At 41.1% G+C, this 23,569-nt stretch overlaps 1 protein-coding gene and 1 long non-coding RNA gene across 11 annotated transcripts in view; one reads left to right on the forward strand and one right to left on the reverse strand.

Moving 5' to 3' along the window:
- The window catches only part of LOC148146590 (uncharacterized), a 30,530-nt gene extending 24,661 nt beyond the window's left edge, over positions 1 to 5,869 (reverse strand). The window contains exons 1-2 of the long non-coding RNA XR_015760563.1: positions 5,761 to 5,869; positions 3,669 to 3,792 (exon numbers count right to left, since the gene is read on the reverse strand). This is a non-coding gene — a long non-coding RNA (uncharacterized LOC148146590). The remainder of the gene's footprint in view (positions 1 to 3,668; positions 3,793 to 5,760) is intronic.
- Positions 1 to 23,569, forward strand: part of tnrc6a (trinucleotide repeat containing adaptor 6A) — a 172,456-nt gene that overhangs the window by 53,474 nt on the left and 95,413 nt on the right. For 7 of the 10 annotated variants that reach the window (XM_043711717.2, XM_043711718.2, XM_043711716.2 and 4 more), the window contains 2 exons: positions 16,789 to 17,112; positions 22,596 to 22,643. In XM_043711717.2, the coding sequence (XP_043567652.2) occupies positions 16,789 to 17,112; positions 22,596 to 22,643 (372 nt within the window). The remainder of the gene's footprint in view (positions 1 to 16,788; positions 17,113 to 22,595; positions 22,644 to 23,569) is intronic. The other 3 variants (XM_043711719.2, XM_043711720.2, XM_043711710.2) reach the window with 1 other exon arrangement.

A 23,569-nucleotide genomic window follows, 5' to 3' on the forward strand; every position in this document is an offset into this window, starting at 1 on the left:
GTGATGTCTTTTGGTTGGCGTGATTCATTTTCAGTGGCCAAAAGAATGTTCCTTTATGCTACGTATGACTGTAACCAATGGACAGTTTTTCATTGATTCCAGTTTTGTTGGGGCTTGTACTAGTTTGGAAAGCCTGACTTTATAATCTGGCCATGTGCTACATATTTCAGTTTAAATTTCACTGTTTTATCCATTTCTGCATAATTTTCCAAAGATTTCTGTGACATCTACTGAAAGAGGACACAAGTTTCTTTCCTCCTTCTTTATTGCAGTTTTCATATTTGGTTCTGTTTAGGCTATTGGAGCCATTGACATTTTTAGAAGCTCTGTGAAAGATCATACTACAAGAGCAATTATTCCTTCCTATTCAGCATCCTCAAGAATTAGAGAACAGTTGTTAGAAATTTTCTTCCTATCAGAAGTTCTCCTTCCTATCCAAAGGATGTTGTGAAACTTGAAAGGGTTCGGAAAAGATTTGTGAGGAACTTGCCAGGGTTGGAGATTTTGAGCTAAAGGGAGAGGCTGAATGGGCTGGGGCTGTATTCCCTGGAGTATCAGATGCTCAGGGGTGACTTTATCGAGGTTTATATAATCAAGAGGGGCCTGGATAGAATAAATAGACAGTCTTTTCTCTGGGCTGGGTAGTCCAGAACTAGAGGGCACAGGTCTAGGGTGGGAGGGAAAAGATCCAAAAGAGACCTAAGGGGCAATGTTTTCACGCAGAGGGTGCTGCGTGTATGGAATGAGCTGCCAGAGGAAGTGGTGGAGGCTGGTACAATTGCAACATTTAAAAGGCATCTTGATGGATATCTGAATAGGAAGGGTTTGGAGGGATTTGGGCCAAGTGCTGGCAAATGGGACTAGATTAGGTTGGGATCTCTGGTCGGCATGGCCGGGTTGACTCTATGACTCTAAATCTTGCAATTCTAATTGCAGCCAGACTGAGGGCATGACTGTAGCTAGGTAATAGTAATGGGTATTTGTAACATCCTGCCCTCCGAGTGGGACAGATAGTGTCTGAATAGGAAGTCAAAAGGAAAAAGTACACAACATTTGAAGACTGTATGTGTCTAATTCTGAGAAAAAGTGCAAATTTTCGTACTTTTTTCTGTCAGCAGCTTTCATTGCTATGCAGAGTTTCCCTAATATTAGTGACCGACATCTGTTTCTGACATGTGCTAAATGGAATGTGGTGGTGCTCCACTCGGATTGCTGCCACCTCTCCTCTATTTTCAAAAAAATTAACTTTTTGTTTCTGTTTTATCGAACCTATATTCAAAATTACTGCAGTACTGACGTCTGTTGATAATAGGAAAGAGCCCTTGTATATTTCAATGATATTCAGAGCTCCAGCTGAGTAGTTAATCTTGGAAAATGCTCAATTTATCTATATTTCTCCCCTCTAATGCTAGTTAGTTATTAATAACTGAACAGAACTACTACCATAAACATGGAGTTAAAAGTACTATTTAAAAAGTACAAGTACTTGGTGAGACTCAATAGTTGGCTTTCCCTTTCTCCTGGTTGGGTTTAGAAAACAGTGAAGAAGGGCTTATGCCCGAAATGTCGAGTCTCCTGTTCCTTGGATGCTGCCTGACCTGTGCTTTTCCAGCAACACATTTACAGCTCTGATCTCCAGCATCTGCAGCCCTCACTTTTTCTTTAGAAAACAGTGGGAAGGAGTAGGAAATAGCAAACATAGAGGGCTCTTATGGCGCAGCGGTAGTGTCACAGTATCTGAGTCAGGCACCTTGGGTTCAAGTCCCATGGGTTTCAGAGGTGTTTAGTAACATCTTTGACCTGGTTGACTAAAAAAAAATTAAGTGAACAATTATTGCTTAACTTTATGTTCAATGATTTTAAAAGAAAGACATTAATGTATGCAGAGAACTAGCATGTGCCGACTTTGAAATGGAGTGAGTCAAGATCAGAATGGCACAAATGTTCAGTCAAAATGTAAACTAAGGTGATTTTTATTACAAGGGTTAAGGACATGCAAATTGGTTGACAGCAAATCAGCTATTGAACATTTATCTTCTGGAACCTAGGGTCAAGTCTAGCCACTCACATGGGGGAGGAAAGATTCTTGCAGAAATTATGGTGGTGGTTGAGAATAATTTCTCAGAATTTTCGATGTGGCTATCCAATGCACTCAGGAAAAGTATAATGATTTTCAAAATTGATACCGTAACAAAACTGAATTAATATTATCAGGAAAGGCTGAACATGTTGGGATTCAGTGCTGTGTAGGAAACAAGACTGAGGTGTACTTCAATGGAGATTTTTGAAGTTGTCAAGGAGTTTGATAGGATAGCTGGACAGTTTTGCCGCTTCTGTCATTGGAAAAACAAAGACTAAAATTGATGCATGCAGAGAGGAACAGAGAAGACAAGTCTGAAACTGTCTAACTCCCTCTTCAGTCGAAAAAGCCGTGGTGCTGTTCCTTGAGCTTGCATTAAATTGTTCTGCAGTAATACTTACTAAGGCATAGGACGGAGATGTCAGTGTGAGAGAGAGGCGGAGTTAAAATGGCAAGTCTTGACGTCAAATTTGTGGATTGAATGGAGGTATTCTGCAAGATGTTTGGGCAATTGTCCCGTATATGGCCCTCCATTCCTGTAGTGACACTGCTTATACCCTCTACTTAGTTATTCTGGACAGGGTTTGACATTTACTCAGATATGCTATTGATGCCAAAGCTCTGCTATTGATAGAATTAAATATATGCCATTACAAGTTATAGTAGTGGCCTCAGTAGTTAAATGATTCCTTGGTATTATCTTTGACTTAATGGTACTTGCCTATGTGTTAGCTTTTTTTTTTCTTTTCTTCCGTTTCTCTCTTGTATCAAAGTTTACCTTTTCTGTGGCTATGGTGGAGGCAGTTGCGATGGCTTGCGGTGGGGTGGATGCTGATGTGCAATCCTTGTGGCTGTTAGTGGCCATGGCTTTAGCGAAGGTTTCATCATTGGCTCTGGTCTGTTCTCCTGGTGGTGGTGTTGCAATTTAAGTGATGGCTCTAGTGGTGATGACATAGTGGTTCTGGTTCATTCCTCGTGGCTGTGGCAGCATTGTGATGGCTTCAGGCAGCGATGGAAGTGGTGACAGGTTGTGACAGTTTCAGGGTTGGTAACGTGGTAGTTTTGAGAATGTGTAATAGGGTATGAGCAGGTAGGAAAAGAGTTAAGTTTTGACTTTTGTGAAACAGTGCATTAAACAATGAGGTGCTGGAGGCAAGGGTATTGGATTAACAAGGTGGAAAAGCATTCATTATGTGAAAGCCATTTCACAAGATGAAGAGGCATTCAGTATGTAAAGTCAGTTAACAAGGTGAAAAGTATTCATTATGTGAAGCCATTTAACAAGGTTAAGAACATTCATTGTGTAACAGCAGGTGGCTTAATCTTTACTATTGACACTCGATTGTAATGGTTACCCAATCAATATGTATATTGCCTTATCTAGATATTCCTCCCTGTAAGTGACTTTAATTTATTAAGAATCTGCTGTTCAAGAGAAGACCAAGAACTCATGTCTCTGTGCACATGGGCGATCGTCCTCTCTCCCTCCAGGGCCCGGAATAAAGACGAAGGAGGTAAAACTATATTGTGTTTGAGCGTTTTGTTTCAACTGATGTGGGTGGGAACAGGACGACAGTCTGGTTTGTACCTCTTTGCTCTGATGGCGATGCAGTGGCATTGGTATCTGCAGTGGCAGCATGGCGAATTTGGCCTTGAAATCCTCGCTTGGGCTACTGCGGCGATGGCATGTAGATGCTTCAGAATCTCAGGAGCTGTGCAGGAAATAAAAGGTGAACTTTGTCCTAACATTGTGTTATTTCTTTTTACAATTTGTAGTTAAATGGCACTGAATTGTGGTGACTTGTACACATCTCATTGTATTTTCAAAAATATAAGTGACAGTAAATTGCTATTCTATTCAAGTTTGTGGTTTCAAACCCACTGCAGGCAGATGAGATGAATTTAGGCTGGTGCTTCAGTGTAATTCTGAGGGAGTGCTGCAGTGACTGTCTTACTTTAGTTGTGATTTTACATAGGCTCTCTTGATCTCTGACTTGACCATTTACGCTATTGCTGAAAGTTTGATTTTATTGTCACATATATTATGAAGATGCAGTGAAGAGTATTTTGTCGCCAAAATCCGGTAGTATTTGAACTACAAAAAGAATTTTTAAAATTACTTCATCTTCTGTTCATATTGGTCTCAAGCATGGTTCCAGGGCTTCAGCAAGGTCTCTGCAAGATGTTCCAGTCCTCAAGAGACCTGATCTGGAAACTGCAACAGTGCTGATGACCCAGGCGACCCTACCTCTGCTGCCACCTGACACCGCCAGGAGTCACTACTCTGGGCATTGCTGCCACCAAAAGTACAGCTCCACCACCACCAAGAGTTCATGCACTACCGCCAAGATTCCCAATCTGCGCTGTTGATGTTGCAGCCACTGCCTGACCAACACTGCTCCAGCCTTGAAGATGAGGAAAGAAGAGAAAGAGACGACAATGAAAAGTACGTAGAGAAGAAAATGCTGCTGGCCTGGAATAGACTGGCTCTGACAAACCTGAACACTACCTACTGTGCCAGCGCCACCATCTTTTTATTTCCTGATAGTTACTTTGATATTTGTGAGACTTTGCTGTGGGCAAATTATTTGTTGCATTTTTCTTACAAATATGACTGTACTTCAGAAAAAGTAGTAAATTGAGAGTGAAAGGCTTGAGGAGAACTTGATTGTCAGTTGAATTTTTAAAAATCAGGGAAAATGTATATTGGCTAAAATAAATCATGTTATTAAAGAACTTGCTGATTCATGCTGTTGTGTTGAGCAAAATGCAGCTTGATTTGTACTGCTTGCCATTGAGATAAGGGTAGGGTTCTGTTCGCCAAGCTGGGAATTTGTGTTGCAGACGTTTTGTCCTCTGTCTAGGTGACATCCTCAGTGCTTGGGAGCCTCCTGTGAAGCGCTTCTGTGATCTTTCCTCCGGCATTTGTAGTGGTTTGAATCTGCCGCTTCCGGTTGTCCGTTCCAGCTGTCCGCTGCAGTGGTCGGTATATTGGGTCCAGGTCGATGTCCTTATTGACTGAATCTGTGGATGAGTGCCATGCCTCTGGGAATTCCCTGGCTGTTCTCTGTTTGGCTTGTCCTATAATAGTAGTGTTGTCCCAGTCGAACTCCTGTTGCTTGTCATCTGCGTGTGTGGCTACTAAGGATAGTTAGTTGTGTCATCGAAACGACACGACCAACTATCCTTAGTAGCCCCACACGCAGATGACAAGCAACATGAGTTTGACTGGGACAACACTACTATTATAGGACAAGCCAAACAGAGAACAGCCAGGGAATTCCTAGAGGCATGGCACTCATCCACAGATTCTACCAACAAACACATCGACCTGGACCCAATATACCGACCACTGCAGCGGACAGCTGGAACTGACAACTGGAAGCGGCAGATTAAAACCACTACAAATGCCGGAGGAAAGATCACAGAAGCGCTTCACAGGAGGCTCCTAAGCACTGAGGATGTCACCGAGACAGGGACGAAACGTCTGCAACACAAATTCCCAGCTCGGCGAACAGAGCCACAACAACGAGCACCCAAGCTACAAATCTTCTCAAACTTTGAATAATGGTAGGTTTGTGTGGCATAGATGTAGTTACTTTTCCTATTCACTTTCCACCTTGTATCAACTGCAGAATTTTCAGTAATGCAACAAAATTTTGTCTGAAAGCCAGACTTACCTTGGATTGGCCTTCAACATTCCATAACTGACTTCATCTTGGGACATAGCAAGCATAGGAAATGCACAGTAAAAACTGTAGAAGAGAACAGGGAAGAACCTTCTCTGGCGACAGGCTTGCATGCTGAAAATATGTTTGCATGTTACTGTGGTTGTTCACAGCTTTAGATTTGTGTTGCTGTATTGCTTAGATTCTGATTGGCTAAAGTTCTTCCATCTGCCTTTGATTTAGTCAAACTGCATAGGAAGTTACTAGAATCTCAAGTTAACCCAGCTTTGCCTTGGGCCCCTATTACAGGAGGAGTTGGCAAACAGTGCTCTTTTGTAGCAGTAAAATGACACCACATTTTTCCTCCATTTTCTAATGAAGCTTGCAGAGTGGGAAGAAACAAAATTTGGAAAAGACTTCCATCAAAACCTTTCAAACTGCTTTCCTATTTAGGCACCCCACTCCTGCCATCCCAAATTGCGGCTCCTGCTCAGGTTAGTTATAGAATGGGCACTTCTAGATTTTTTTTGTTTCAAAAGCGTATGTTCTTAATAGTGTTTAGCAAAGGAGTGTGCGATGACTTGAAATGTAACTGAATTTCGCCTCTAGAGGCAGCTAAGATAGTGCTCTGGGGAAATCTGTAACAGCTGCTAATTAGACCGTTTCAAATCATTTCAACTTTGAGTAGTTGAGGTTTGAGTTATTTTTTAAAGGAACTGGGGGAAGTGCACAGCAAGAAGCGTGTAGAGAGAGAGCGTTAGCTGTAGCAGAGAAATAAGTTTCCGGTGAATATACCTGATTTGAACAATAGTGAATATGGAAATGGGTAACAATGAAGCTTTATACACTACACTAAAATTCTTATTTTGGTGATTATTTGAAGGCATTTGAAACCTGATCGCTTTAGTAGCTAAGTTTTGTGTGTTACTAATTCTTTGCGATGTGCTTTGAAAATGCAACAAAAGAAAGAACCTCTCTGCTTGGCCTTAAAGGATTTAATTGTTAGCAGCAACTGGGAAAAAAAAGAGATGGTTGCATGACTGTAAAATCCACACTTTTTTAGTGACCATTTTTGTACTATATCTCAGAAGCATGATCTCCTGTGTTGCTCTCACTTTACTGTGACATCCCTGCACCCAGGCTCCTTGTCAGCCCCAGCTTCTAGATTCTTTCCTTCTCACTGAAACCAGTATTTCGATTAAGACCCTCGTCCCCACCGCTGAAGCCTGGTTCAATATCACATGTTCTTTCCTGTGCATGTGCAGTAATGTATTTGTGTGTGATGTCACATGTGAAAGTCTACATGATGCCAGTGTTTGCAACTGTGCATTCCTGAATGATTCCTCATGCATAGTTGCTTACAGTTGTCCATGTTAGCAAATGCCGCCTTTATTAAATCTGCCTCATTATCCTTTACCAGATTCAAGGTAGCCTGCTCCCTGGTTGGCTCAGTGACATACTGCTGTAGAAAACGATCTAATGCACTCTGAATTCATTGTCAAAGCTACCCTTTCTAATTTAACCAACCTTAAAGTCATTAGTTCTCATGTAAGAGAGAATATTGGGCAGATATCATCTTAGCTGTTCAGAGCTGTAATAATCTCTTAAGGAGATGGGACTTGAACCTGGGCCTCTTAGTCCAGAGCTAGTGACACTATCATTGTGCCACAAGTCCTTAAATCAAACAGACTAAACTCTGATCACTTACTTGACCAAATGAGCCACAATATTGATTTAGCTGATCATGAGTGAACTAATAATTGGTTACCTGGTGAGTGTTCTTTCAAACATTATCCTACAGGATTTGGTGGCACTAAGCCTTTAAAAATCGACGACCAAAAGAGGTTCAGCAGTTCAAAAAAATGGAAACAGAAGCCGAGTGCTGTAGCTCTCTAAACTCAATCCATAACCAAAATATTTTCATCAGACATGATATTTTCATTTTCCTTTCTTGCTCTAATGAGAAGCTACTTGAAGACTTTGGGAATCAATTGCCAACAACTGTACAGAATGCAAATTTAGTTGAAGCTTTTCCTGATTCAATTATTTGATTGAGGTGATGGGCTGGCTGCTCAAGATGTGGAGGTGATATAGTTAGGCCCCTAGGATGTACTCAGTTTTTATAAATACTTATTCCGAGGTGGCAGAATCAAAAGAATTCTAAAAGAAAACAAACAGCATTTTGGGAAATCAACACTGTTTCTTCATCCTTTTGTTCCACCATATTCCTTTGAAAGATATTGTGAATCCTTCCATAGAAAGGTGTAATCTTGTACTTAAGAGCATAAGATTTTGTCAGTTGTCTGTAATTACTCGGCTTATTTAAGAGATTCGAACAGGGGAAGTACTCTACAACACTATTGATTTCATTATTTATTTTCATTTTAATTGGGTAACACTTATTAGATTCTAAGGTTTAAATTAGAGTAAATGGTGGTGAGGAGACAGTAATTGATTTAATAATCATTACTTAATTATTTAAGGCACTTAAGATGGCATAGTGCAAACCAAGATACTGGAGAAAGTCTGCAGGTTTGGAACTATCTGTGGAGAGAGAAACCGTTAATGTTTTGAGTCCATTATGACTCTTTAGAACTGAAGAAGTTTGGTAAATCAAAGGGAAGAGAGTAGGTATTGATACCAGAAATGATAAACATACCATGAAGTAATAATTTACAAAATTGAAATCACAAATAAGAGCAGATGTTACAACCATGAATAATGACAAAACTAAATACTCTACCTGAATGCACGTAACATTTGAAACAAAAGAGAGGAATAGATAGTGCACTTAGAAATAAATTTTGTTTTAGTGGTCATTACAGTGACATGCTGTCAAGATGACGTAGATTGGGACTTGAACATTGAATAATATGTGACAGATAGTAAGGGGGGGAGCTAAGAAAAGTTATGGATGGCTATGTTAATGGTATTAGCACTGCAGAGAATAGTCTTAATTCAGGAAATAATGATTGGAAATAGTTTGGGTAGAGAGAAAAATAATAAAGGTAAGAAGTTAGGTTCTGTGAGTCGTACAAGCTTCCAAACCACAACCGTATGGTAGCATGGAACATGAAGGAAAAGGTAGTGGAGCTTGTCAGAAAAGTATAGTGATTAATCACAGCAAGTTTATCTATATGTAAGCTAGAAAAATTAGATGTGCTAAGATAGCCTAGATTGGTTCATTTGTATGTATTTGTGATAGCTTCTTAAACTTCATGTTCCACAGCCAACCAGAGAGTGGGTAACTAATTCATAACTGGTAGTGAAGGTACCCCGAGGTAGCAATGACCATAACATGGTTGAATTTTACATTTATTTTGAGGGAGAGAAAAAATGGCTCCAAGGCTAGCAGATTAAAACTTAAGAGCATCCAAGAAGACTGAGCTAGTGAAGATGCACTGGCAAATTGAGAGCTGCAGTACCTTACATTTAAGGGATATGGATGTAGGTTTGATAGCTGAGCTGGAAGGTTCATTTTCAGATGTTAGCCTCCGGATGAAGCACTGGTGGTGTGGCCCGCTTTCTATTTATGTATTTAGGTTTCCTTTTTTACCTAGTATGGTGATGAAATGTCTGAAAACGAACCTTCCAGCTCAGCGATCAAACCTACAAACAGAACCTCAACCTGAGCTAAAACACTTCTCACAACTCGCTAATTTAAAGGATATTTCAAGATATAATGAAGTTACATTTCAACAAGAGAAATTTTGAGTGGAGGACACTTCATGTTTTATTTTATTTCAAGGGTGTGTCTTGAGCAGTGCCTTTTTGGAATGGCTGCTGTTGCTCCCTGACCCCTCCCACCATCTCACCTGCCTAATTGCCACCCCACCAACTTCGAGCTTGCCTCTTTAACCCTGCAACTCAAAGTTGATGTCATTCTTAGTTTCTTCCTGCATCTTGCCGCATATTTCCAAAGCTCTAATTGAAGAGATGAGAAGAGGGCAGTGACAAGTTGGGGCAGGGGCTGTACTTGGAGCATGAGAGGCAGTGAATGGGAGGATCAGGGAACACAAAGTGGTAAGCAGCTGATGTGAGGTGCGGGAGGTAATTTGAACAGTTAGCATATTTCTTAAAAGAATGTTTTAAAAGTTTAGGTATGTAGTGAGTTTTAAGTGTCAAGTACTTAAACTTGCAGGATATAATGGTTAATGTTTTATTTTTCCCTATGGGAGTGGTCCTACAGAACCTTTCACATTAGTTTTTGAAAAATCCAATTTGCTTAATGTTTTGCTTGAAGTTGCACTTTTCAAGAATGCAACTAGAATACAGTGGAAACTCGATTTATCCGAACGTGATGGGTGGGCACTATTTCGTTCGGATGATCGATTATTCGGAAAATCGATTAAATGTCTTTCCTCTGGGGCTCGGAGTTTTAAAGTTTGCTCCCTATTCAGGAGACTGCTGCAGCACACAGCGTGTGGGACCCCGTCCCAAAAACCAGGTCCAACACCACCCCCCTGCTCTCTCTCTCTCTCTCTCTCCCCCCCCCCCCCCCCCCCCAAAAAAAACCCCTGTCCAACCCTGCCTGCCCCCCAGCACAATGCGGGCAAGCCCCTGGCCCCTCTCTGGGGCACCCAGACTTCACATCAACAACAAGACTGCTGCTGCTGCTGCTGCCGCCTTTGTGGGATAAGTCTCCAAATAGAGAGTGCGCACACACTTTGACAGGTTCCATTTTTGCCTTGCACAGGACAATGTTGGAGAGACCATTCCTGGGAAGTGGGGTGAAGTTAGAGTACACCCCTCTGATGAACTCCGGGGAATGTGTGGGGAGAGAGAGGGCGCGAGGTCAGTCATTTGTAGACGGTCCCTGTTTAATCACTGTAAACAAAAGACTCGATCACTGCTGGAAACACGCCTTTGATATAACGTTTCTATCGGCACCGCGATCTCCTTTGGATAATCCAATTTTCGGATCATCAAGTTTCCTCTGTATTATGTCCGAAAGTAGGGTGCTGTTCTTTGGTTTTAGCATCTGATTTTAATCAGGACAGTGGTTTCTGAAACCATGTTGATAAATTTGGGTGGCATCTTGCAGTATGCACAAATCATTCCGTTGAATGGTATTAGAGATGTTTCTGTGATGTGATAATGCCATATCAAATGTCAAGTGTTTGAATTTAGAAAATAGTATAAAGCTTAACTAAGAAATTAGACAGCACTTTCTCACTGCATTATCTTGGCTTTTCCCTGTTTAACTGCATTGCTTGTAGTTAATAATTGATCTCTTTTTCCTAGTAAGTTGTGCTGAATCTATACTTTTTCACCCTGCAACTGTCTGTTCTATTTTAATATTTAAAGAATTGATTGACAGGTGACCTTTAGATTTATTTTGAAAATTCTTCATTGCTGTGAAATTCAGTTTTCGGAAATTACCAAGAATTTATTTATGCACAATTTTTTTAAAAAGCCTTTTTTGAGCTTGAGTCATCCACTCAATTCTCATGGTGTTTATTCCCGTGGAGCTTTCAGTTTCCAAGATATCGTGACCGTTAGCTAGCTGGCATAGTTGAATGTTTGTGCAGCAAATGTATACATGCAGAGATTTATGGCATTCATTCCAGCACTGATCTTCAAAGTTTGTAATCTGAAATACAAAAAGCAAGTGTCTGCAATGCAGTGATAGGGCGGGGTGAAGGGTGGTTGGTGGGAGGGAGTACAAAACATAGTGTGTGTCTCTTCAGCTTCGAGACAAATACTTCTGTCCATCGAATTTGAAAATATACAGTGTCTCGTATAACTGATCTATGGTAGCTACGTAAACCTATTCAGTTCAATATTCCAAAACTAATTAGGACAGGCACTGCTCATGAATTCAATTTAAGTAATAGGAGCTCAGCTCAAGAGGGTATAGTTCAGAGGTTTTGGGAGGAAGAAAGGGAAGATGGGTTGTATCCCAAGGAGGGAAAGACAGCAACTTGATTCAGAAGAATTCAGGTGATCAGATATTTAGTATTGTCCATTGTGTGAATGTCCACTGAGCTGTCATCTTTCAAAAATTGTGCCTGGGAATTGTTTTACCTGCCTCTTAGTATTTATATAGCCGTGAAACAGTAGAAGATTCTGTTAGTGTGGTGCCAACCCTGCTTTGAATATCAAAAATTCTGTATCCTTCAAAATGAGGTTTGTAGCTGCTTTTCTTGTGCATTGAACCCTCATGAAGTGAAGATTATCAGTCTTACGGCCAGAGCACTCCAATTTTTTTTCTGAATGAAGCTTAAAACATGTTTGTTTACATCTGTGAATCTTGTGCAGCAAGGGTTGTGTGTAGAGGAAGAACTTTATTCACAACCTTTTATAAAAGTTGTTTGAAGGCGATGTAACATGAAGTCTTCGTTATTTCAATAGTTCAATGTGATGCTGGCTGTGTAGGAAAGTGAACATTGCTGTTTGGTGATGTGTAGCCTTGTCCCTTTATACAGCTTCAAATAATTGGTCTACAATTCCTGGTTGTATTTTTGATTGAATACAATTTGAGCTCTAGAATAAATTCTGCCTTTTGAAAACGGTACATAATTTTGCAGATGACCTTTCAAAAATATTAAGGTGAAATGGTAAACCTTATTTGGGATACATACTTTGCATGTTTTGTACTTTGAAAGAGGCAAGTCTGTGTACTGCAAGAGCGATTTGGTACGCTCTCCAGATTCCAGGAGTTTTCTGTTCAGCCTTCCCTTCATCCAGTATAATTTGGTATTTGTGTATTCAAACAATCCTGCACCTCAGCACTTAGACTAGTGTTAACGGCATAACCTTCCACATGAAGCTCCATCATTTAACTATTTCTAAAATTAGTCTGGTATGAAATATCTTTGGAGGTGATGAAGTTCTTTAAATTACTGACAATTTCATTATATTCATGTATCCTATTCTTTTCTTGGAAACTTGGACTATTCCTTTTCTAATGAGAGAAATTGGGTTATCTAACAGGAAGCTCTGATTTTTAGCCATGATTCGGAGATGCCGGTGTTGGACTGGGGTATACAAAGTTAACAATCACACAACACCAGGTTATAGTCCAACAGGTTTAATTGGAAGCAATAGTGTGCTTCCAGTTAAACCTGTTGGACTATAACCTGGTGTTGTGTGATTTTTAACTCTGATTTTTAGCTGTCTGCTACTTGTATCTTTCAAAGTTAAAAATCATACAGCAGCAAGTTATAGTCCAGGTTTATTTGGAAGCACCAGTTTTCAATGTGCTGCTCCACCTCCTTCAGGTGGTTGTTGAGTATAAGACAGTAAGATACCGAATTTATAGCAAAAGTTGACAGTGTTATGCATCTGAAATGATATATTGAAAAAGACCTGGATTGTTTAAGTCTCTCATCTTTTAGAGTGACCATATTAGTTTAAGGTTCTTTCATTTTAAATCAGAACTTTTTTTTTAAAAGTTTCATTCTCAAGTGAACTTTAACAATAGGGATCAATCTGAGACGGGTACAGCTGAGAACAGAAGTGAGTCAAACAGTCAGGGCAGACGGGGACAAGGTAGGACTAATAAATTAAACTGCATTTATTTCAATGCAAAGGGCCTAACAGGGAAGGCAGATGAACTCAGGGCATGGTTAGGAACATGGGACTGGGATATCATAGCAATTACGGAAACATGGATAGGGATGGGCAGGACTGGCAGCTGAATGTTCCAGGATACAAATGCTACAGGAAGGATAGAAAGGGAGGCAAGAGAGGAAGGGGAGTGGCATTTTTGATAAGGGATAGCATTACTGCTGTGCTGAGGGAGGATATTCCCGGAAATACATCCAGGGATGTTATTTTGGTGGAACTGAGAAATAACAAAGGGATGATCACCTTATTGGGATTGTATTATAGACCCCCCAATAGTCAGAGGGAAATTGAGAAACAAACTTGTAAGGAGATCTTAGCTATCTGTAAGAATAATAGGGTAGTCATTGTAGGGGATTTTAACTTTCCAAACATCGACTGGGGACTGCCATAGTGTTAAAGGTTTAGAAGGAGAGGAATTAAGTGTGTACAAGACAATTTTCTGATTCAGTATATGGATGTACTTACTACAGAAGGTGCAAAAATTTACCTAATCTTGGGAAATAAGACAGGGCAGGTGAGGAGAATCCAAAGGGTTTTTACAAATATATTAAGGACAAAAGGGTAACTAGGGAGAGAATAGGGCCCCTCAAAGATCAGCAAGGCAGCCTTTGTGTGGAGACACAGAAAATGGGAGAGATACTAAATGAATATTTTGCATCAGTATTTACTGTGGAAAAGGATATGGAAGATATAGACTATAGGGAAATAGGTGGTGACATCTTGCAAAATATCCAGATTTCAGAGGAGGAAGTGCTTGATGTCTTGAAACGATTAAAAGTGGATAAATCCCCAGGACCTGATCAGGTGTACCCTAGAATTCTGTGGGAAGCTAGAGAAGTGATTGCTGGGCCTCTTACTGAGATATTTGTATCATCGATGGTCACAGGTGAGGTGCCGGAAGACTGGAGGTTGGCAAACGTGGTGCCACTGTTTAAGAAGGGCGATAAAAACAAGCCAGGGAACTATAGACCAGTGAGCCTAACCTCGGTAGTGGGCAAGTTGTTGGAGGGAATCCTGAGGGACAGGATGTACATGTATTTGGGAAGGCAAGGACTGATTAGGGATAGTCAACATGGCTTTGTGCGTGAGAAATCATGTCTCACAAACTTGATTGAGTTTTTTGAAGAAGTAACAAAGAAGATTGATGAGGGCAGAGCAGTAGATGTGATCTATATGGACGTCAGTAAGGCGTTCGGCTAGGTTCCCCATGGGAGACTGATTAGCAAGATTAGAACTCATGGAATTACAGGGAGAACTAGCCATTTGGATACAGAACTGGCTCAAAGGTAGAAAACAGAGGGGGTGGAGGGTTGTTTTTCAGACTGGAGGCCTGTGACCAGTGGAGTGCCACAAGGATCGATGCTGGGCCCTCTACTTTGTCATTTACATAAATGATTTGGATGCGAGCATAAGAGGTACATTTAGTAAGTTTGCAGATGACACCAAAGTTGGAGGTGTAGTGGGCAGCGAAGAGGGTTACCTCAGATTACAACAGGATCTGGACCAACAGGATCGGCCAATGGGCTGAGAAGTGGCAGATGGAGTTTAATTCAGATAAATGCGAGGTACTGCATTTTGGGAAAGCAAATCTTAGCAGGACTTATACACTTAATGGTAAGGTCCTCGGGAGTGTTGCTGGAGTGCAGGTTCATAGCTCCTTGAAAGTGGAGTCGCAGGTAGATAGGATAGTGAAGGTGGCGTTTGGTATGCTTTCCTTTATTGGTCAGAGTATTGAGTACAGGAGTTGGGAGGTCATGTTGCAGCTGTACAGGACATTGATTAGGCCACTGTTGGAATATTGCGTGCAATTCTGATCTACCTATCGGAAAGATGTTGTGAAACTTGAAAGGGTTCAGAAAAGATTTACAAGGATGTTGCCAGGGTTGGAGGATCTGAGTTACAGGGAGAGGCTGGGGCTGTTTTCCCTGGAGCGTCTGAGGCTTAAGGATGACCTTATAGAGGTTTACAAAATTGAGGAGCATAGATAGGATAGGCAAAGTCTTTTCCCTGGGGTCGGGGAGTCCAGAACTAGAGGGCATAGGTTTAGGGTGAGAGGGGAAAGATATAAAAGAGACCTAAGGGGCAACTGTTTCACGCAGAGGGTGGTACGTGTATGGAATGAGTTGCCAGAGGACGTGGTGGAGGCTGGTACAATTGCAACATTTGGATGGGTATATGAATATGAAGGGTTTGGTGAGATATGGGCCGGGTGCTGGCAGGTGGGACTAGATTGGGTTGGGATATCTGGTTGGCATGGATGGGTTGGGCCGAAGGGTCTGTTTCCATGCTGTACATCTCTATGACTCTAATAGGTGTTATGTCAGCTCAGATAATGCATTGAAGGTGTGAGATGAAAGTCCACCTGTCTGTGCCCCAATGTTCAGACCGATTCTATTTCCAAAAAAGGATTTTCTGAATCTTGTTTTCATGCAATTTTTGAGCAAAATAAAATGTAATTCTGCAAGTACAAATTCACCCACAAACGTGTGTATAAAGGGTATAAATCTGTGAGGTGGCCTGGGGGTGTGTATGTATGAGCATATGAGAGAGCTGGTGTATCAGAGAGGGGTCTGTGTGAGAGTACAGGTCTGTTGGTGTGTGTGTTGTGTAGGATCACCTGTAGTGTGACATGAACCCAAGGTCCTGGATGAGGGTTCATGTCACACTACAGGTGACCCCACTGCACTACACGCGCTCTCACATGCATACAAGTGCACGTGCACACACTCCTATAGATCCATACACTCACGCAGACCCTCTCATACACAAGCTCTCTCTCATATACACAGTCTCACCCATGCACGCACACTCAGATTTATACCCCTTTACACACAATGCACATGCACACTCTCTCACAGACACTCTTCCCCACTCTCTGAAAAACTGCATGAATCCATGTATGATTCTATAAATCCCTTTGTTAGAAATAGAATCAGTCTGAACATTGGGGCACAGTCAGGCAAACTTTAATCTCATATCTTCAGTGCATTACCTGAGCAGACATGGCACCTATTGTTCAAGAATGTCACTTTAAAATAGTTCTAGGATTTACATATGAAAGAACTGAAGCCAACATCGTCATTCTAAAAGATGAGAGACTTAACAACCGATCTAGGCCTTTGTCAATATGTCATTTCAGTTGCATCACACTGTCAACTTTTGCTATAAATTCTGTGTCTTACGATCTTGTACTCTCCAACCACCTGATGAAGGAGTAACACTTCAAAAGCTAATGTTTCCAAATAAACCTGTTGGACTATAACCAGGTGATGAGATTTTTAACCTTATACACCCCAGTCCAACATCGGCTCCCCTAAATCATGTATCTTTCAAAGATTTGTGTGTCATATTAGCCAGATTGAGACCCCCACCTATCCATTTCTGATTATCAGTGTTCATTAATATAGTGGATGTTCAATAAGCTGTTCGTATAACAGGTGCTAACTGAATTTTTTTCCCTCCATTAAGTGCCAGAACCAACCAAGACCAGTCAAAGCCAGCCTCAGCCTGCCAACCCCAACAGCGGCACTTCCACAACTACCAGCAACAATAGCAATGCCAAGCGTGTCCCAGCCAACACTCAGCAGCAAGCCTTGTCTCGTTATCCACCTCGTGAAGTACCGCCGCGCTTTAGACACCAGGAACAAAAGCAACTGCTGAAAAGAGGCCAGCAACTACCATCAGCAGTTGGGACCACAACACCAGTACTCACCAATTTGTCTGGAGGCAGTGCTGTAACTCTACACCCAGTAACCAACGGGCAGCTGCAATACAGCAGCAAAACTCAGACAGGTAACCAATTTTGCATAATTCCATGCACCAAGAAGTAACTTTGACACTTCAATTTTTGATAATCAATTACTATAATGCAGTAACTAATTGGTTGGCACTGCTGTCTAACAGCGTCAGGGACCCAGTTCAATTTCCACTTTTGGGTGACTGTTCAAACTCCACACAGACATTCTCCCTGTGTCTGTATGGACTTCCTCAATGCTCTGTTTTCCTCCCACAGTCCAAAGATGTGCAGTTTAGGTGGATTGGCCATGGGAAATGCAGGGTTACAGGGATAGAGTAGCAGGAGGGCCTTGGTAGGATGCTCTTCGGAGGGTTGGTGCGGACTTGATGGGCCTAATGGCCTAGTTCTGTACTGTAGAGATTCTACCAATCTTATGATTCTAAATTTGCTTGTATGATTGTACTTTGTTTTAACATTCAGGCTAGCCTATCGCTGCACTGCGAATAATGCCAGTGACTAGAACATTGCATTTAAATAAGAGCTTCAGTTTAGTATTTCAGGAAAGGGTCAATTAACTGTGAATGTCAATGTTCAACTTTTTGAATGTTTTGGATTGAATTGGCATTCCTGTCTTCAGATAGAACTGTTAGCTGGATCTGTGGCTGCCACTATAGTTACTCCTACAAAAGTAATTATGTTTTCTGTTAATGCAATTCACCTGCAGAGACAAGTGTTTGTAATGCATATTAACTTCTGGTTGAGTGCACAAAATTGGACCTTCTGCAGATGTATCCTGAAGGTTGTGAGGTTCCTTCTCTGGCATAGCACACGAGTATCAATACATTTACTACTGTGTATTCTACTTTATTATTTCATTCTCATACTCCCGAGCCAGAGAATGTAATATTCATAGAGCATATAGCACAGAAACAGACCCTTTGGTCTAACCAGTCCATGCTGTCCATAATCCCAGACTAAACTAGTCCCACCTGCCTGCGTTTCTTATACATGTGCTTATCTAAATGTATTTTAACTGTAGTAACTGTACCCGCATCCGCCACTTCCTCTAGAGGTTCATCCTGCACACGAAGTACTGTTTTTAAAAAAATTGCACCTCCTGTCTTTTTAAAATCTTTCTCCTTTCACCTTAAAGAAAAATATGCCCACTAATGTTGAAATCCCCCACCCTAGGAAAAAGACACCTATCATTCATGTTATCTCTACCCCTCATTATTTTCTAAACCTCAAAGATCACTTCTCAATCTCCGCTGCTTCAGTGAAAAAAAGTCTCAGACAATCCAGCCTCTCCTTATAACTCAAGACCTCCATCCTGGTAAATCTCTTCTGAACCCACTCTAGCTTAATAATATCCTTCCTATAACAGGGCAACCAAAACTTCATGCATTACCAGAAGAGGCCTCACCAACACCCTGTGCAGCCTCAACATAACATCCCAACTCCTGTAATCAAAGATCTGAGGAATGAAGGCAAGCATGCTAAATCATCCTATCTATGTGATACAAATTTCAATGAATTGTACATCTGAGCCCCTTGGTCTTTGTTCTACAACACTGCCCAACACCCTACTTTTAATTGTGTAAGTCCTGACCTTGTTTGTTTGACCAAAATACAATACTTCATATTTATCCAAATTAAACTCCATTTGCCACTGTTCAGCCCATTGACCCAATTGATCAAGATCTTTTTGTAATCTTAGTCTACTTCACTGTCCACTAGTGTCATTCACAAACTTACTAATCTTGCTTTATATATTCTCATCTAAAGCATTTATATAAATGACAAACAAAAGTGGACTCAGCACTGATCTCTGTAGAACATTGCTGGTCACAATCCTCCAGTCTGGAAAAACAATCCTTCACTATCCCACTGTCTTCTGCTGTTAAGCTAATTTTGTGACCAATTGGCAAGCTGACCCTGAATCCATGTGATCTAACTTTGCTAATTAGTCTACCATGTGAAACATTGCCAAAGGCTTTACTAAAGTCCAAGTAAACAATGTCTACAGCTCTGCCCTTGTCAACCTTCTTGGTTACTTCCTTGAAAAACACAATCAAAGTTTGAGACTCCCGATTTCCCTGGCACAAAACCATGGAATTGTATTATATAATCCCCAGTAGTCAGAGGGATATTGAACAGCTGTATAGAAAGATCTCAGATTTATATAAGAATAATAAGGTAATTTTAATTTTCCAAACATTGACTGGGACTATGATAGTCTTAAAGGTTTGGATAGTGAAGACTTTGATTAGAGGAAATTTTCTTACACGGTTAATAATGTGTAAATGTTCCTACTAGCGAAGGAGCAAACCTTGACCTCATCTTGAGTAATAAGACTGGGCAAGTGACTGAAGTGACAGTAGGGGAACACTTCGGAAACACTTCTTATCCAGGCTGGTTAACACAAATGTATATACCTTTACAAAAATGCAAAATTTCCCAGCCTTTGAAACTGTTTTTAATGAATTTGTACTGATTGTGGGAGTGGTTAGCACTGCTGCCTCACAGCACCAGGGACCTAGGTTTGATTCCAGCCTTCAGCGACTTTGTGGAGTTTGCACATTCTCCCTGTGTTTCCTCTGGGTGCTCCGGTATCCTCCCCCAAGGTTAGATGCATTAGTCAGGGGTAAATGTGGAGTAATAGATTTGGGGAATGGCCTGGGTAGGTTACTCTTTGGAGAACCTGTTAGGCCAAATGATCTGTTTCCACACTCTAGGGATTCTATGATTTTAACTGCTTTTAATGATAGCTGTCATACGTCCCTTTTTTTTCATATTTCAGGAGTGTTCTTTAATAACCTCCCAGTAACTCCTTTTGAGTTTTACTAATGTTTTAATGAATAGTTAATTACAGTCTTATATAAGTGAAATCATAAATTGATTGCATCCTGGAAAGAGGCACAGCTAATCTGTGCCAGATCTCTGCAAGTGAAGCTTAGCTAGTTTAACTCATCTGCACTTTGCTTGTAAACCTGTAGAATTTCCCCTTTTAGTGATGTTCAACTCCCTTTTGTAACATCTTGACTGTAGATTTTGAGAGAAGACCTACACAACTGTACTTCACGAGCCATATATTTCAGTGCTTAAAGTTTTCCTGTTTCTCTTTTAGGTCAGTTCCACAAGAATTGCAATTGTCCACTTGTAGCTATGCGTGCATATCCAGCCAGCCAATGGTTTTTAGTTAATGAATTTTTGAGAGTTCATAATATAATTGGCACCTTCCTCATCCAACCCTTGATGACAGCTTAACTTGCATATTGAGAACTTGTGTATACTTGACATTTTTCATCTTTGGAAAAGATACAGTAGATCAGATTGGGAAAGCATCTTCCATACTTGGCACAACAATAGGTAACTGTCTTCCAGGCCAACGTGCTCCCTTTATTGCATTTGAGAGTTAATGAGAGAGATGATTAACCATGGAGTATCTTGAAATAGAAAGTGATGACTGCAGATGTTGGAGATCAGAGTCAAAATGTGTGGCACTGGCAAAGCACAGCTGGTCAGGCAGCATCCAAGGAGCAGGAGAGTTGACGTTTGAAGCATGAGCTCTTCATCAGGAATGTGTGTGTATGGGGGGAGTGGTCACATGGCAAAGGATCTGACCGATAAATGGGAGGGGGTAAGGCTGGGAATGTGATCGGTCGATGAAGATGGGGTTGATAGTGATAGGTCGGAGTGGAGGGTGAAGCGGATGGTTGGGAAGGAAGATGGACAGGTAGGACAGTTAAAGAGAGCGGTGCTGAGTTTGAGGGTTGGATCTGAGAAGGAGAAACTGGTGAAATCGGAATTGATTTTGTGTGGTTGGAGGGTCCCAAGGCAGAAGATGAGGTGGTGTTCTTCTAGTCGTCGGGTGGCTAGGATTTGGTGGTGGATGTGGCCCAGGACTTGTATGTTCTTGGCAGAGTGGGAGGGGGAGTTGGTGTTCAGCCACAGGGCAGTGGGGTTGTTTGGTGCATGTCCTGGAGATGTTCTTTGAAATGTTCTGCAAGTTGGCATCCTGTCTCCCCAGTGTAGAGGAGACCACATCAAGAGCAACGGACACAGTAGATTAGGTGTTTGGAGGTCAACTCCCCCTCCCACTCCGCCAAGGGCATGCAAATCCTGGGCCCCCTCCACTGCCAAATCCTAGCCACCCGATGACTGGAGGAAGTACACCATCTTCCACCTTGGGACCCTCCAACCACGGGATCAATGTCAATTTCACCAGCTTCCTCATCTCCCTTCCCCCACCTTATCCCAGGTCCAACCCTCAAACTTGATATCGCCCTCTTGTGTATCTTCCTTCCCACCTTTCTGCTCCTCCCTTCACTGAGACCTATCGCCATCACCCCACCTTGATCTACCTATCGTATTCCCAACTATCTTCTCCCTCAGCCCCACCCCCTCCCAATTATCTCTCAGCACCTTTAGCAACACCCCGACCCAACTCCCACCACCACCATCATATTCCTGATGAAGAGCTTATACTTAAAATGCCAACTCTCCTGCTCCTCAGATGCTGCTGGACCGGATGCCACTTTTTTTTGACTGCCTCTTGAGGGGTCTGTTAAATTTCTCATTACTGAATTTACGAGCAGAATACATTATATTTGTGTTGCTGTCGTCATAATTCAAGGTGTTGACTAAAACTTATTATTACTGTTCATCGTATTAAACTTTTCATTACTATGTCCATTATGCTATTATATTAGCTCCTGTCATTTTGAGACTTTGGCTCACTGTACACTTGAAGAGTGAATTACCTTACACTTAGACTATGACTCGGTGCAAGAGAATTGAAAGTACAGATGTACAGATACGAAATATAATAACAGGTGTAGGTTATTCATCCTACTTATGTCAAAAAAGTCCAATATTCATTCAGCAATGTCCCACAAACGATAATTAGGCAAATGACTAGTTCATCTGTGGTTGTTTTTTTAAGGTGTTAGCTGAAGGATGAGTGCAGGCCTAGATATTTGTTTGTCATAATGATTTGGGATCTGTTGCTTTCACATGAAGACAAAATTACTTCACTTTTGCAACCTTTTAAGTAACAGGTTAATTCCAATAGCAGACAAACCTGGCTCAATAGCTCACCATCCATTTCACTTGCTCAAACAATGTGCAATGGTCTGTCACAATCCACTTCCCCTTCATTTTGTTTTGGTTTTCCTTTCCAACACTGAAGTTTAGTTTTATCAGAACCCTGTTTTTGAATCCTGTCTGATTCTTGTGATTTGAGCTGCCTTTGGTAAGTTTATTCCCAGTAGAAATTCTTGCAATTGAGTGCTGTTAAATGATTTTTCTTTTTGCAATCTAATACTGTTGGCAGCCACTACCCAGTGCACTGTCCTGGACTGCTTCGGATTAGAAAAAACACACCATTAGAACTGAGGGTGACTAATAAAATCCTGGGTGAAGTTTGTTTTGTTTTAATTTTGATGAGAGAGAGCATTCAGTTTTACTCTTTGATCAAGAGTGAGCTGAGAATGTATTGAACCTTGACACCTTTTATGGTTCTCTTGCTTTTTCTTAGGCATGCCTCCCATTCGGGATTTGGTCAGCCACTCCCCTAACCAGTCAGGTGACTAAAGCTTTATATTTTCTCTCCCTTTTTCCTTCTGTCTCCCTTTCCATTCCCTTCCTTTCTGTCACTAAGTGTGGCTTGATTATGTACTTCTTAAAGAAAAAGAGGATTGTGGGAGTGATTGCTTTCATGATACCTGCTGGGTGTGCTTGACTGGGGATATTGTTTGGATTCAACCAGCTTGCTTTGCTTCCTGGTGTACCTGTTGTATTTTACATTTGGTAGTGTTGCATGTTTTTCAAAAGTGTCTTTTCATTTGTGACTCAGGCATAATATATTATGATTTTCCTATTGTACATACACCTAGTGAGTAATTGTAGACTTTAGACAGACCAGCTTGCCAGGGATCCTCTGTATGCATCTGCAAAGGAGTAACATTTAAGCTGTTTATAAAACTGTTATCTGCATTGAAAGGAGAAAGTGAGGTCTGTTATCTGCATTGAAAGGCCAATTTAAACTGAGTGTATTGCAAAGTTTTACTTTATGCTAATATTGTAAAACCTCGCTGTTAAATGATAAACTTATTTTTAAAATATTTTTGGGGCTGTTTTGAGGAGCTCTGTCTTGTGCATTCTTTTTAATGGAAAAATCACTGTCCTCTTTAGAATTACACACAGTGGCATGTTATAGCATCTTGGGAGGAATCTCTCAAATTTAAATCACTATTCATATTCATATTCATCTCTAGATACCTCCAGTTACTTTAACCTTGAGGTTGCGATCTACAGTTCATCCACCAATAGGGAATTAGCAATAACATGCTTTTCAGGACTTGCTGCAGAGTGGAGGGAGTTACAGCAGAGTGGAATACATGTGCATGTACATGTAAGTGTTTGTTATCCAGACATCATGCACAGATTGGTAGATGACTTTAGCTTGAACATGAAGTTCCACTACATTGCTTAGAAGAAACTGAGCAATCT

Source organism: Chiloscyllium plagiosum, unplaced genomic scaffold, assembly GCF_037043375.1.
Source record: "Chiloscyllium plagiosum isolate Xiang-an unplaced genomic scaffold, Cpla_swu_hap1 HiC_scaffold_20, whole genome shotgun sequence".
Taxonomy (NCBI): domain Eukaryota; kingdom Metazoa; phylum Chordata; class Chondrichthyes; order Orectolobiformes; family Hemiscylliidae; genus Chiloscyllium; species Chiloscyllium plagiosum.